Source organism: Parambassis ranga, chromosome 4, assembly GCF_900634625.1.
Source record: "Parambassis ranga chromosome 4, fParRan2.1, whole genome shotgun sequence".
NCBI lineage: Eukaryota > Metazoa > Chordata > Actinopteri > Ambassidae > Parambassis > Parambassis ranga.
The window spans coordinates 15,798,367-15,812,714 of NC_041025.1; the positions used below are offsets into that span (position 1 = coordinate 15,798,367).

At 40.1% G+C, this 14,348-nt stretch overlaps 1 protein-coding gene across 1 annotated transcript in view; it reads left to right on the forward strand.

Annotated features, from left to right (window-relative positions):
- Nucleotides 1-14,348, forward strand: part of psmd1 (proteasome 26S subunit, non-ATPase 1) — a 29,157-nt gene that overhangs the window by 13,947 nt on the left and 862 nt on the right. The window contains exons 17-24 of the mRNA XM_028403120.1: nucleotides 2,936-3,050; nucleotides 5,568-5,684; nucleotides 6,409-6,511; nucleotides 9,006-9,175; nucleotides 10,720-10,812; nucleotides 11,140-11,226; nucleotides 12,378-12,533; nucleotides 13,446-13,611. Of these exons, the coding sequence (XP_028258921.1) occupies nucleotides 2,936-3,050; nucleotides 5,568-5,684; nucleotides 6,409-6,511; nucleotides 9,006-9,175; nucleotides 10,720-10,812; nucleotides 11,140-11,226; nucleotides 12,378-12,533; nucleotides 13,446-13,592 (988 nt within the window). The 3' untranslated portion in view covers nucleotides 13,593-13,611. The remainder of the gene's footprint in view (nucleotides 1-2,935; nucleotides 3,051-5,567; nucleotides 5,685-6,408; nucleotides 6,512-9,005; nucleotides 9,176-10,719; nucleotides 10,813-11,139; nucleotides 11,227-12,377; nucleotides 12,534-13,445; nucleotides 13,612-14,348) is intronic.

Below are 14,348 nucleotides of genomic sequence, written 5' to 3' on the forward strand. Positions count from 1 at the left end.
GTCTGTCAGGGAAAAAAGCAAGTGCCGTTCTAAATATAATGTTGCATATCTATTGTATAAATATACAATATACAAAATTTCACTCATTTTGGCAATGACATCATCTGAAATTGCTGCAATATACTCATGCATATTTCGATAACATGTTCTCATTCCTAACTAGCACATTTGTTCCCTTTTTGTTTTGGGAACCCTCTTTGCTTACACATTTGTTAAATTTTAATTACATTTTACTGTCAGTAGTAAAAGCTGCACGGCTTGTTAGTTTATCTAATATTAGCATTGTCCAGGTGCTTTTTATGATTTATTTGGGTGATAGACAGGAAGTAATCTAATGAGTTCTGCTCACAATGTTTTAATGAATGTGTTCTATAGAGCATCACATGGCATCAGTAGCAAGGAGTGTTTATGTTGCAGTTACATCTGCCTCTTGTCACTTACTCTTTAGATGTGGCATGCATACATTTATATAAGTCCCTCACACACTAGGGGTTGATCTCTAAATTAGAGACTATTGCTTCACTGCCTTTTCAGATTCAACAAATGCTAGATATTGATTTTTTTTTTCTTCGCCCATCTGACTTCTTTCGATGGTGGTTGAAAATAATTGGCCCATCACAGACCTAAAGGACTGTAAAGGCTTTAGATCGAACAATTTAGAAAACCCATAGGAAAGTTTTCTGAAGTTGTGCTTCAAGCTGCTGTAGCTCCCAATTGATTTTTTTTTTTTTTATTAAAGATGTATCATAAATTCTCACTCTGCTTTCACGCTTTCACAATTTTGATGGCAGGGTTCATATTTCTCATCACTAACAGACACAACGACAGTGCTTTTCTCTTAATGACATGGAGAATTAATAGCTTTACTCATTATTTGCAGTACATGCTGATCAACTCAACCCTACATTTCAAGTATGTGTTGGAGGGCTTTACAGTCTGGTTGTTCCAAGTGTAGATTGAAGGACATCATCCGTGTACCAGAATAGAATGAACTCTATCCTGTAGATTTAAATGAAAGGCAATCTCAATCTTCCAATGCCAATTGTGATCTTCTTAAATCCTGATGTAATTCCAAACACAGTGGTGAAGCTTACCCATTCATAACATACAACTGAAATATATATGTTTGCCTGGGCTTTACAAAATTTATGAAAGTCGACACATATTCAAGCATAGATTTGCAGACTTTATTGAGACTACTGTATTTATTTGCCCTGAACAGCTGAAGGCTTTCCTGTCACCAGGGTTGAAATATTTTGTCCACCTTCTGTTATGAACCGATTATGCACCAATCTTTTTTACACTTAATTTCAGTCGATCATGTTGTAACCCTTTTCATTGTGTCAATACTCATAATTGTGTGCGTGTATTTTCAGAATTGTGTTTATTGCCATGTAAGTGAAGAGGTTTTACATTACTAGGAATTTGCCTTAGTGATTCAGTGCACACGTAAAACAACATACACAAGCATGCATGGGGTAAAGGGCTATACATTGACATTAATTTACAAATGAACTGAACTATGTGTGAGGGTTATGTATGAACGCAACGTAGACCCTGATATGAGCTCAGTGTAATGGTTACCACATATGGATCTGTGAGATGCAAAATACTAAGAAGGCAGGTATTTTATTATCTCTACTGGTGTTTCTCCTTATTTCAGTGGAAACATTATAGCCAGCTGCTTAAAAACTCATGATTAAGCACAGCTTTCATCCTTCTGTTCTTTCTTCTTTCTTCTCAGTGAGCTTTGTGCTCTGTATAAGAAAAAAAGCAGCCTCTTCAGTTGTTGTAAAGTGTTGGTAAAATAAACAGTTCATTGCAATCTTTAATGTGAAAACACACCCAGACCTGAACAGTTAAATATGACACTAAACCAATAAAACTCGAAACTTGCTTGACTGCCTGATTTTCACATAATGGCCATTTGAGGCAGACCAAACCTTTCAGTGAAATTCAAAGGCACTGAGTAATTTCAGCAGCTATCAGGCTGAGACGGTGCCTGTGTTATCAACACCACCTTTCACAGCCAATTCATCAGATCATATTTTTGTTATAAAACAGATGACTTCATCCCATACGCGGTTCGTTCTCCCCTGCTTTCAAATTAAATATCTTTTGGGAAAATTCAAGATGCCCAATGTCGGTTGCAAGTCTGTCGTAATTGCGCGGCTTTTGTTAGCCTGTATATTCCAGGCACTGATTGACTTTATGAGAGGAGCAAAAAGCTGCACAATTTATAATGAACATTTCCCCCTTACTTCTGGCCCTTCCTGTAGCGCCATCAAATTCACTTGAAGTACCTAATAATTACATGCGGTTTGTATCTTAGCAACCCCTTGACTCATAATATTTTGGCTATGTAGTCATATAGTGAATAGTCATGTTCTTTTGCAGATGCTATTCCTAGTTCTGTATGCCCTTAAGTGTTTTTGCTACACAACCCCTCAGTCTGGACAAGTTGGATAAGTTGTTTTTTGTAATGAACAGTTTAAAAAGTGAATATTGAATCCTAACTCAAATATTTCAATTTGCATGCCTTAATGTTCACTTCATTCAACAAAGGAGCAGTTTATACAAAAAGCCAAAAGAAAGAAATACACAAAGCTGCAGCATTTAGGATTATAACCTTAGCCAAAGAGTTGGCTTTAATGGTTTGGCTCAAGGATTTCTCCTTGACGAAATTCTTAGAGAGATAAATCGAAGCTGGTTTCGTATCAATACGTTTACCCTTCTTTTTCCCTTTTTGTCTAGTTCGGTCTCAGAAACTTAATGAAACTGTAAAGTTCAAGTAAATTAAGTTCACATTTGAATACACCTGTGGCAATACTTGAATGTCTTAAAAGCTTTCTCTATCTATTCTTTCCTTAATTAATACAATTTATTTAAGTTAAACTGGTTTTTGTTGACTCTCTTCCTCCCTTTGTCTCTGCAGGACCCCTGAGCAGTGTCCCAGTGTGGTGTCTCTCTTGTCGGAGAGCTATAACCCTCATGTGCGCTGTGGGGCTGCCATGGCTCTGGGTATCTGCTGTGCTGGGACAGGTCACAAGGTGAGCACCTCCTCCTTAATTATCCAGCTCATCTGTTTTAGTACAAGTCATAAATATAGGAAGCATAGTAATGCAGCATATATCATCAGTATTTCATAAATGTGCAAAAATGTTGACACACTAGGGGTGGACTGGTTCACAAAATCCACGATTCGGTTTGCATCATGGTTCTAAGTCACAGTTTTCTGTTCAGTTCACATTGTTGAGGATTTTTCTACTTTTAACACTCTAGAATTACCATAGATCAGCATATAATATATATCCAAATTACTTCATTTTTCCCGAGCCATCCCATGCCTAGTTGACACTGACAAAATGTATTTACTTGATTCATTTGCATTGACCTATTTTCTGGCTCCATGAATGTGGATTTTCTTTTTTTTTGCAAGTAATCCCGGTCAAGATGTAAATAATGCATTCTTATTTAATTTATAGTTTTTTCAGAGAAGCTAGTGTTTTTGGGTCTGTATTCCAAATGGGAACTTATTATTCCTCTTGTAGAAGAAAGGCTTAGTTAGCACAATGTATCCACAAACACAGCATCGGCTCTGCTGTCCTCATTTCTCCCATGTGTTATCTTTTCCTCTTGCCCTAACATGTGCATCACTTATGCAAAGATTATCTATGCTGATTTCCTTAGAGCAGAAAATTGATGCATCAGCATCAGAGCAAACACTAAGATTGAAGTACTTGTTCAAATTCTTTGATCACTGTATTTAGTAATCAAAATATAAAGAAAGCAGTTTCTTTTACATGGAGAATTAACATTGAGGATCCTAAACTTGTAAAGAAAGTCATTGCAGGTCAGCCGTTAGAAAGGCTGGCACACTCTTCCTTGTGTTTGGGTTCACTGAAATATTACAAGGAAGGTGGAGAAGGCAGGACTTGGGGATGCTGCTGGCTTCGTAACTGTCAAATCGTGTATGTTGATCAGTCTGAGATGACACAGCCAGCAGGGCCATGGCTCATTGCACCCTGAGCCTTCAAGCACCAAAGTGAATATTTTGGATCAGATCAGGCTGAAATGTGCTTCAGACCTGAGCAGCTCTAAAGTGCCATAGCTTTGTTTTTCCAGAATAAGACCTAGAGCACATTAGGCCTTTGGTGTGAGAGTAATGATGTTGTGGTAGGAGAACTGGGTCACCTATTTAGTTAGAGCACATTCCTGTGCCATCATTTACTCCTTGGGGTTTGGGTGTGTTTACTGAACTGGTCTTTTGCATACATAAAAAAACACAGGAATACTGTCTTGACTTTTTCTGTGGTCAGTTTATGCAGATTTTGTGCCGCAAATAAATTGTTACAAACAGATCAGCTTGTTTGGTGAATTATATGAAAACACCATTCACTAAGAGTTATATGTCGGAATGTAATGTTAAACACCGAGCAGACTTGCAAGAACCCCTTCTCTACACTGTCATATGATACTCCTTTATAAATGTGTATTAAAATGGAAATTATTTCGTGGTGCTCTGCACTGTTCTGTTTATTTATATAAGCCTTCAGCCAGTTTTTAGCAATACTGCAGTGAATCCAATTTAAAGGTCAGCTCACATTGAACCACAAACTTGAAGAAAACAGCCAAGCACTGTACATGGATTATGATGATCTTAAGCAACCAACCTGCTCTGCTGATTGGGTCTGACAGTAAATACCCTCAATTAGCCTCCCCTCTCTCAGGCAACCTATCATGGACAGGATGTGGTCGGCTAGTGTTGGCTTTACACCCTGACTTATCATCCTTGTGCATGGCTGTCTCAGCCAGCTGAGCTGGGAACACTGATGAAACATGGTTTATTTTACCTCCACTGTCATCATCCTAGTTTGTTTCTCTTTCCTCGGCGGAGCTGACGCCTCCCTCTGAGCCTGATGGTGTAGGTTACAGCCATTACTGCTCAAGAGAAATAAAAGTAACAATGATGGACTGGATAGAGAGCAGAGGGCAGAGCAAAAATAAAAGTAGGTGGTTCTCCCTTTGTCTCTCACTTAACAGGAACATGGGAGGAGACAGATTGTTACTTGGTTGTCCTGGGCAACCAGATATGGATGACACTAATGTCGTTAATTTGTGAGGTCTGGTTGCCTCTGTTGATTATCTCTTTTCCTGTGTTCAACCAAATGACAGTGTCCTAGTTAAACCGGTTGAACTGTTGTGAATGGCAAAAATGATGGAATGATGTATAACTTTCAGATAGTCAGGTTTACTTTTTCGTAGTCCACTGCGTAACAATAGCTGAAATTATTATTGCTTTAAAAAAGCATGTTAGCCTTTTCACCAGATCCTCTGGATTCTCTGCAGGAAAGAATATCACTTTGTCACTATTGAAAATGGGGATTACACTGAGCATTTATCACTGCATATTTCCTTTATATATCATTGTAATAAGATAACCCATTTTGTCTTGTCTGTAGATTTATTTGGAATTCCTATTGAGGTTCTGCCATTTTAACATTTCATTAGAAATGTGTATTTTTTACTTATCCTTACCAAGTTTTCTGTTGTCAATCTCTTTACAGGAGGCCATCAATCTGCTGGAGCCCATGACCAATGATCCAGTGAATTATGTCAGACAAGGCGCCCTCATTGCATCCGCCCTCATCATGATCCAACAGTCAGAGGTTACCTGTCCCAAGGTAAGAGAAACTAGATAAAAATCTAAATCTTCACAGCAGCCTCCAATGAAGAGCCATTTGTAATAAAGTATCAAACAATAACAAATTTTTTTTTACTTGATGTTTTTCTGCAAAATAATGTAAAGTATGCTCCACTGACTTTTGATTTCTACCAGTGAGACCAGAGCTTTTGCTAAGCTAACTGTGTGGGGGGAAAAAAGAAAAAAAAGTGACTAATCCTGACGTAACTGCAAGCACTCACCCTTAAAGCACCACATACTTTGTCATAGACGGTTAAGAAATGCCAGACACATTTTCAAAGACTTCTTATCTGCTTAACAACCGTTCTTAAAGCTAGCAGTATGCAGGATTGTGCAAGAAGCATTTTTTTTAAACACTGAAAGATCAGGAGGTATTACATCTACTACTTTTTCCCCAGATGTGGCAACTGTGCTTCACAGCTGTAGACAGCTGTCACAGGTCTATAGTTTGAGGGTGGTACATTAGACCAATTGGCAGATAATTACCCAGCAAACTATTTACTCAGTGTGGCTAACTGTCAAGTGCTTGGGCTTCCACAGTTACATCACTGTCGTTAGTGTGGCATTGCCAGTGTGGCTGTTGTGAATATTCACAAGACAAGATGGATCACAGTCACTGTGCACACATTGCAGACTTTCTTGCATATTATTGTACACTGTCACAGGTTTAATCTCTAATGTTGTATTCAAAATGTTTATTGTAGGTGAACCAGTTCCGGCAGCTTTACGCAAAGGTGATCAACGATAAGCATGATGATGTGATGGCCAAGTTTGGCGCCATTCTGGCTCAGGGAATACTCGATGCAGGTCAGTCTCCAAACAGATGTGCAGGGGGTTTATGCATGTCTGTCACTGTGCAGCAGGCATGTGGTCCTGCATGCCCCATGAGCATTCACCCCTCAGGGGGATACAAAATGATCTGTAGTTCCTCATTACACAGTAAAAAACAAGTGAACTGCTGTAAATGTTATGTGGGGCTGTGGTTTGGGTTGGAGTGCCTTTACGCTCAAGCAAACACAGAGTAACCCTCTTTGGCTGACCACCCGTGCACTGTGTCTCTGGAACAGATCATGCTAAGGTGCATTAGCGCCTGGCGGTCCTACCCCAGCCATCCTCTGCTCTCAGCCATATGGCCTGTTGGTCTCCCCCTGGTGATTACTGTTTGTCTGATGGTCTCGGTGTTTGTGTGTCTGCACGGGTGTTTGTGGACACAAGCAAGCAGCCTGTGTTTGTGTGTGTGAGGTCCTAGAGAGCTGCACATGATCACATGGAGAGCTACACTCATGTTAGGCACACCTACATACACACGTATGTATGCACAAACCCTCAGTGGAGGCAGCAGCAGAAACCTCTTTTCTAGCACTAACACAGAGCTCTGTGTCCTAAGCTAGAAAGAAACCAGCCATGTTTACACACTTCTGTCTAAATACACTATCAGGTGTTATAGCTTAGACAAAGTGAGTGGCAAGTATTTGCCCCATTACATGAAAGGATTTGAATCATGTATGTTTTTCATTAGTCATAGCAACCTGATTAACTCCACTTGTACTGTAGTTTAACGGTTATTTTGTTCATCTTGGCCATCTTTATAACTGACTTCCATCATTTGTCACATCAGGAACAATAAACCGTCTCCTAGGTGTCCTTCCTGCACTCCATGCCAAGCTCCACTTGTCTTGCTTTCAGTGGTACATACATTCAGGCAGGATAGTATTCCTGACATGCTCAAGCTAATGCAGTGTGATTGTTTTTAATGTCTGGTTCTTTGAGGGCTTTAGGAGTATTTGAGGTGCAGGGGTAATTGTATTCAATTTCACTGGCGGAAACGATTAGAGCTCAGTTTCATGATCACCGCTGCTCATTACGCAGGAAATGTCAGTCTCTCACCCTTACATGTTCAGCCCTCATTTACAGACTTTCTCTCGCTAATTGATACAAGCCATTAATTAGCCTGGGTTTCTGTTTTATGGGATTCAGTTGTTTACTCTTTTCAAACTGAGACCCAGGAGCTGGTTGTTGTTGTAGTCATGTTACACCTTCTGAGGGATCTCTGCTATCCCAACACCTCCCTCACCAACTCCTTGGAATGAAAATTGGCTCGCAAAACAGAGACTTGGCAAAAAAAAAAACAGTGAGTAGTTTGGGAGAGAAGGGGGGTAGGGACTTTCAAGTCAAGTGCACTCAACCTCTTCTCAAGTATTTAAGAGACTCTCAAGAACCTGGTCGTGATGCTGCCTCATTTGACATCCTGGCTTTGGCCAGCATTCAGTCTGTGAGGCTAGAATGGTTTCAGCACTGGTTCAGATGTCAAGATAAGTCTGTTTGATTAAATCATCCAGGTGACCTCAATGGCTGCAAAACAAGATGATTTAGGTGCTATTGTTTAAGCTAATTTCATTTTAGTTGGAAAGACTACTCCCTAGTAATTTAAAAAATGTTCTTTATCCCTGTAAAAATGACAAATTCATCCTGGTTGTCTCCTGCTGTTGTCCCTTTCTTTTGTTTCTACCAGAAGGGCCTGACCCCTGTAAATCACATTTTTGTCATCTCTGATACAAAAGAAGTTAGTGGAGCCTGCATGTTTATAATGAAAAGTTACAAGATGTGTCTCCTGACATGAGAGCTTTCTTTTAGCAGTGACTCAACATAATGAAAACATTTGTAACTGTCACACCCTGTTAGTTGTTAGCAAGGTAAGACCAGCACCATTTGTCAGGTACAACTATAATCCATTCAGCTTACTCTTATGTACCATAACTAGACAGACAATTGGAACACTTTTCCGTAAAAGAATGAAATGAAAAATGTCACAAACTCAGTCTTGGTACACAAAAAAGAAATGTTGTTTTAAAAACATTTGTCTCTGTATAATCTTTGTATAATCCGTATCTCCCTCAGTGTAACTGCAGAAGGTGTGTGGTATTTTTGGGACAGCTGCCAAACTTCTTTTGATGTACATCGAGTCAGTAATCTCATGTGTAGCTCAAATCTAATGAATGAGACCTATTTTTTAAATTTAGATGCAGGATGCAGTAGACAATGCATTCCTAGGTTGTAATTGGCTTGGCAGCAAGTCCTTGTAATTTAATTCCTGCCTGTAGATCAAAAGATCACACAGGTTTGAAGCCAAAAGACAATCTTGTCTGGGTGGTGAACATCCTTGTCTGTTCCCTTGTGTAACCTCCCTCCAAAGAGTTCAGACAATCATCAATTCTCTATCAAAGAATGATGATGGTGTAACCTTTTTCTACTGGTTATTCATTGCTATACATAGCTAAACTGTCTGCCTTTTGTTGTTTAGGTGGCCGCAACGTGACCATTTCTCTGCAGTCCAGGACGGGTCACACTCACATGCCGTCAGTGGTCGGCCTGCTGGTCTTCACTCAGTTCTGGTTCTGGTTCCCACTCTCCCACTTCCTGTCATTGTCCTTCACTCCAACTGCTATCATTGGCCTCAACAAGGACCTAAAGGTACTGAAGTGTTTACACTTGTTGTGACTGGTGTTTCCTTCGTAGAGGATTATCATTTGTGTTCTGTACATTTGTCACACAGTGATTAAAATGTGATATCATGTATTTATAATGTGTAAATTTAGTTATAACCACAATTGATATGGCTGCTAAATTTACCTGCTGAATTTGTATTTGGCTTATCATGGCGGCAGAAAATATTTAGCTTCTCACCTTGGAAACAACCGTCACCAGCAGACCACCCATAACAAGTCTCTTGTGACACTGGGCCTGTTTGGCCCCCTGCCCCTCGCACACGGATGCCAAGAGATCAGTGTGACATATTGTGGTCTTAAACTGACATTAGAAGGGCTTTATCACTTCTTGGCACCCAAATCAGCAGCACCTGACACCAGGGATGCTAACACCCTTTAGGGTATTGGGCATCTCAGCTTTACAAGACACTGGGGAATAAACCTAAATAATACATAAATATACTTAAACCCTAACTAATACAGAGGGGATGGAGTGTTGAAAAGGGGTGGGGACAACCTTTAACATACTGGCTACATCTTGGCAGAGTTCATCAAGATGTGTTTAGCTGCACAGCACACTGCCCTGCACACCTTGTTATTCTCTGCCTTTATACCACAGTGGAACAGAAAAATGATGAGTAATAAAACATAAGAAGTGCTTCTGGTCACACTGGCTGCAGCAGTGCACTGTTGGAGACCATTCAATCATTAGTTTCAGTGAGCTGTTGTAATTTTAAGGCTTACATTAAACAGAAGGCACCTGGTGCAGCTGTGGCTGGAGATCTTCTTTAATGTTTGTCTAGGTAGAGCTGACAGAGCACTTCTTCATTTTTACTTGAGGTTTAACTTGCAGCTATAAGAAGAAAAGCACCCTAGCAAGTGCTCCCTGCCTTACTGGACAACCAGTTATGAACCAGCCAGACTTTTCACAGCTGATTATTATTTCTCTGTTCAACGTGTGAGGTTTTGAAACATGACATTTCAGATGGCATTAAGCTGGCTGCTACATTTGGGAGTTTTGATGTGACATTTTCTGCTACAAAAGCAGAAAGGAGCTGCTGTTTGTCCAGTATTTGTCCTTATCTTCAGCACACATTTCACTTCAGTTCACAAAAACAGTTTTGAAACAAAGTCTCACCCTGTGTCTTCACTGACCTCAGCTGATTGTTCCTTTGGTAGTAACACTGGTCTACAGTGATGCTAGCAGCTTTGTTAGGTCTGTAATATTCACCATCTTCTTTTTGCTGATTAGCCTTTATCACAAATACAGCAAAGGTTATTGGATTTCCAGAATTTGTCTTCACTCGTAGGTTTTCATAAAGAGCAGTTTTGAAGCTCGGTGTGATGGGCAATGAGGTGCATCAGAGGCAACTAGATGAAGTCTTATTGCTCAAATGTTACTGATTGTAATCCTTTGGACATCTTGACCAGTTGAGTTGCATCCTCCCAAAGTTGTACATAATAAGTAAACATGACTTGCTTTCCATGCTGATATCACCATGGTTGACCCTCTTTTTCTTGTCACTTTAGATGCCCAAAGTTCAGTACCGCTCCAACTGTAAGCCCTCCACCTTCGCCTACCCACCAGCTCTGGAGGTTCCTAAAGAGAAAGAAAAGGAGAAGGTGAGAAGGCGCCACAACAGACCAGCATATTTTACTTTCCTTTTTCTGGAATTATTCGTTTGGGAAAGTTGATCTGACTTTCTATTGATTTGAGTGAATAATGTTGAATTTCCCTTGTAAAGCACATCATTTTCTTGACCGTTTATTATTTTAGCATTTCTGGACGTTTTTTTTCCACCTCGTAGATGCTTTTGGCAAATTTAGTGAAAGACGTTTATTCTGTGGTTGACTAGTTTTTGTACATTTTAAGCCATGTTTGTAGAAGGTCTGAATGTGTAGGGTATTGTCTTACGTTGTGGAAATGTCTCTTCTCTTGGTGCATGGCAGGTATCCACTGCTGTTCTCTCCATCACAGCCAAAGCCAAGAAGAAGGAGAAGGAAAAGAAGGAGAAAGAGGAGGAGAAGATGGAAGTGGTGAGTGGAAAAAGACATGCTCCAAGCCCTTTCCTTGTTTTTCTTATTTCCTTTTGCTTGTTTTAAATTTCAAAAGAGAATCATTTATTTGGTTTGTATATTAAGCACTAATTGTTTAGAGGAGGCAGAGTTATCCCTTAATTATTTCGTCCTATTTTGTGGGTGGTGTTCTTAAATTAAGACAGAATAACTATTTTATAAATGAGGTGTTTTAATGGCTTATTACACTACTGTATTCTGTGATATTCATATGTTTAACATGATCAGTGAATCTTTCATGGATTATTATGACAGAGCCGCTGCAACTCGTGTTCAAGTGTTGTTGTTTTCCTGTTTCCTCATCTGTTTTGTTTTCTTGTCTTTTGTTGCCTGAACAAAAATCTGATCACATGCCTCACTGAATACCTCACTGAATACCTCCTGGTATATGGAAACATATTGGGGCATCTGAGGCATGCACACAGTTATCCAGTCTCTTTAGCTCTTTGACACACAGGCACCTACCTTTCTCTTCTCAAAGTCTAAATCTTTTCACTCCTCCACACCCAGTGTTCACAGACAGACTCTGTTAGTACAGAGCCAGTCTAACTTTCATTGGGATTTTTCTTTGTGCATAAGCAGCATGTTTGATCCTCTCTGCCATGCTGTATATCTCAGCTCTGCCAACGAGAGATGATTCTGGAAATGGCCATGCTGCTCACAGCTTTTGATTTTATTTGGCTTAATGTGTTCAGACGGCAGTTAAAGGGAAAGTATCCACTTAAAGGGGGGTCAGGCCTACTGTATATGTTTAAGTTTAGATCATGTATTTAATCTTAAAGCTGATCTATCTGTTACTCATTAGTACTCAGGTTGTTTAGGGGTTTCTAGTATCACTGAACAGTCCAGCAAATCATTTTGCATCAAGGGAGTGAGAGAGGGGATAGACTGATTTACAATAGAAAGAAATACTGAATTTATTACTAATAACTCCTCTATAGTGTCAAACGATGTGAGAGTAACACCAGAAAATATGATTCTCATTGCTGTGAGAAAGGTGCTTTGTTGCAGATGATCCCAGAAAATATCATAAAAGAATATCTTGATGCATAATTGTTAATTCTAAAATTGTCACAATAAGAAACTTTGAAAAATGTGTTTCTTACTCGCAGGAGGTTCAGGAGGGCGAGAAGGAGAAGAAGGATGAGGAGAAGAAGAAAGAGGTGGAGCCAAACTTCCAGCTCTTGGAAAACCCAGCCAGAGCCATGCCAGCTCAGCTCAAAGTCCTCACCATGCCAGAGTCCTGCCGCTACCAGCCCTTTAAACCGGTAACAACAGCCTCACTGTGTGTGTGAATGTGTGTTTCTGGATATTATTATTTAATACTCAAAACCAACAAGTATAAAAGGTAGGCTGGCATTAAAGAGAATTCTTTACTTTGTGAGTCCACAACATACTTCTAAAATAGAGTTTTCAAATCCTCCTATTTTTAAAATTATGTATTGCATTATTACAGCTGTGAAGTCTTAAGAGACACTTAAATTACAAGATTACACTCATATTAACCTGTAAATAGAATCTAAATATCCCTTCGTAAAATTTTACGATCTAAAAGTTGCTGAGGATTTTTTCTTCTAAAATAAATCGTTCAGCTCAGGATCCAGCCTGGTGGTTGATTTTGGCCTCTGTCACAGACCTATGAGTCCAGAAACTCCTCTCCCCAGGCCTATAAACCAGACCTCTGCATGCCTGCTGTAAATGTTGACAGTTTTCCACAGTAAATGGCAGGACGGCATGCAGTCACCCAATGAGCACTCACCTCCGGTCCAGTAAAGAGGAAGTACTGTTTGATTTTGTGTCCAGCACGCTGTTGAGTTCAGTATCAAGTGCCAAAATAGTGTCTTTGCTTGTGTTAAGTTTTGTAATACTGCTTTCCTTTTAAGGGTTTGTTTTTGAGTTTAGGAAGTGAACTGGTTTTTACAGGATTATCCTAACAACTGGTCAATGTCAGATCTATTGACAGCCTATATTGAAATAAATGCAATATCCTCTCATTAATTGGGTTTTTTAGTTTTTTTCACAGAAAGCATTTTTGGAAGAGTGTTTTAATAGGAATTAATTACATTTTATTTGAATTTTTTGTGCATATGTACAAGGCTGGATTCTCACTTTTGGTTTGACACCACTTAAAGTTCAAAATAAACCCATCTTATTCTGTAATTTTCCTTGTCTGTCCCTAGCTCCATACAGGCGGGATCATCATCTTGAAGGACACCAGTGAGGAGGAGGAGGAGCTGGTAGAGCCTGTCTCAGCTCATGGCCCCAAAATCGAGGAGGAGGAGCAGGAGCCTGAGCCCCCCGAGCCTTTCGAGTACATTGACGAATAGAAATGCTTGCGGAGCAAAGGTTTGTTCTGATATGCAACATGCTGCTCTCTCTTCCACATTTTCCACCTGTTGCTTCATCATCTTGAAAAGTTTCAAACACACCAAGAAATATTGAGATTTTTACTCTGGATCAACAGTAAAGACTGTTTACGCAGTAGGCTGTTAACTGATGTAGCACAATACAAAATGACCCTAATAAAAACCAGCAGGTTTATGATCTTACAGGACAGACAGCACAAATGTGTACAGTGGCTGCTCACAGTGTGGAAGTACACTTCAGGTTGTGTGTAATTCAGTGTCACTGACAGCTGCCTGGCTCCAACAAACTCACACAGAGGCATCGGGCCGTTTTCATAACAAGCAATGTTGTGTGATAACACACAATGCAGGTCTGTGCTGTTAACCAACCTTTACCCGTCCCTGACGGAGGAATGTAAACATCACTGCCATCTCCAAACGGCAGCCTGCAGGGCAAACCCTCTCACCAAGCTCGCCAATGAGAATGTGCTCTGATTGATTCCTGGCAGCTTTTTGTGTTTGTGTTGGATCGGGCGCAGCCTGCCTCCCACCGGGGAGCACGCCGTTTCATCCAATGAGGCCAATAAGGTGTTGGTGACCAAATTAGGGCCTCTGAGCATGACACCTTTGTCACCTCTTTATGAGGTCAGCATGCTGTGTGACAGATTAAACTCTGCAGAGATCGCTGTCAGGTAGAATTGGGTGGGATGCCAGAGATGACACAGTTACTGTGAGCCT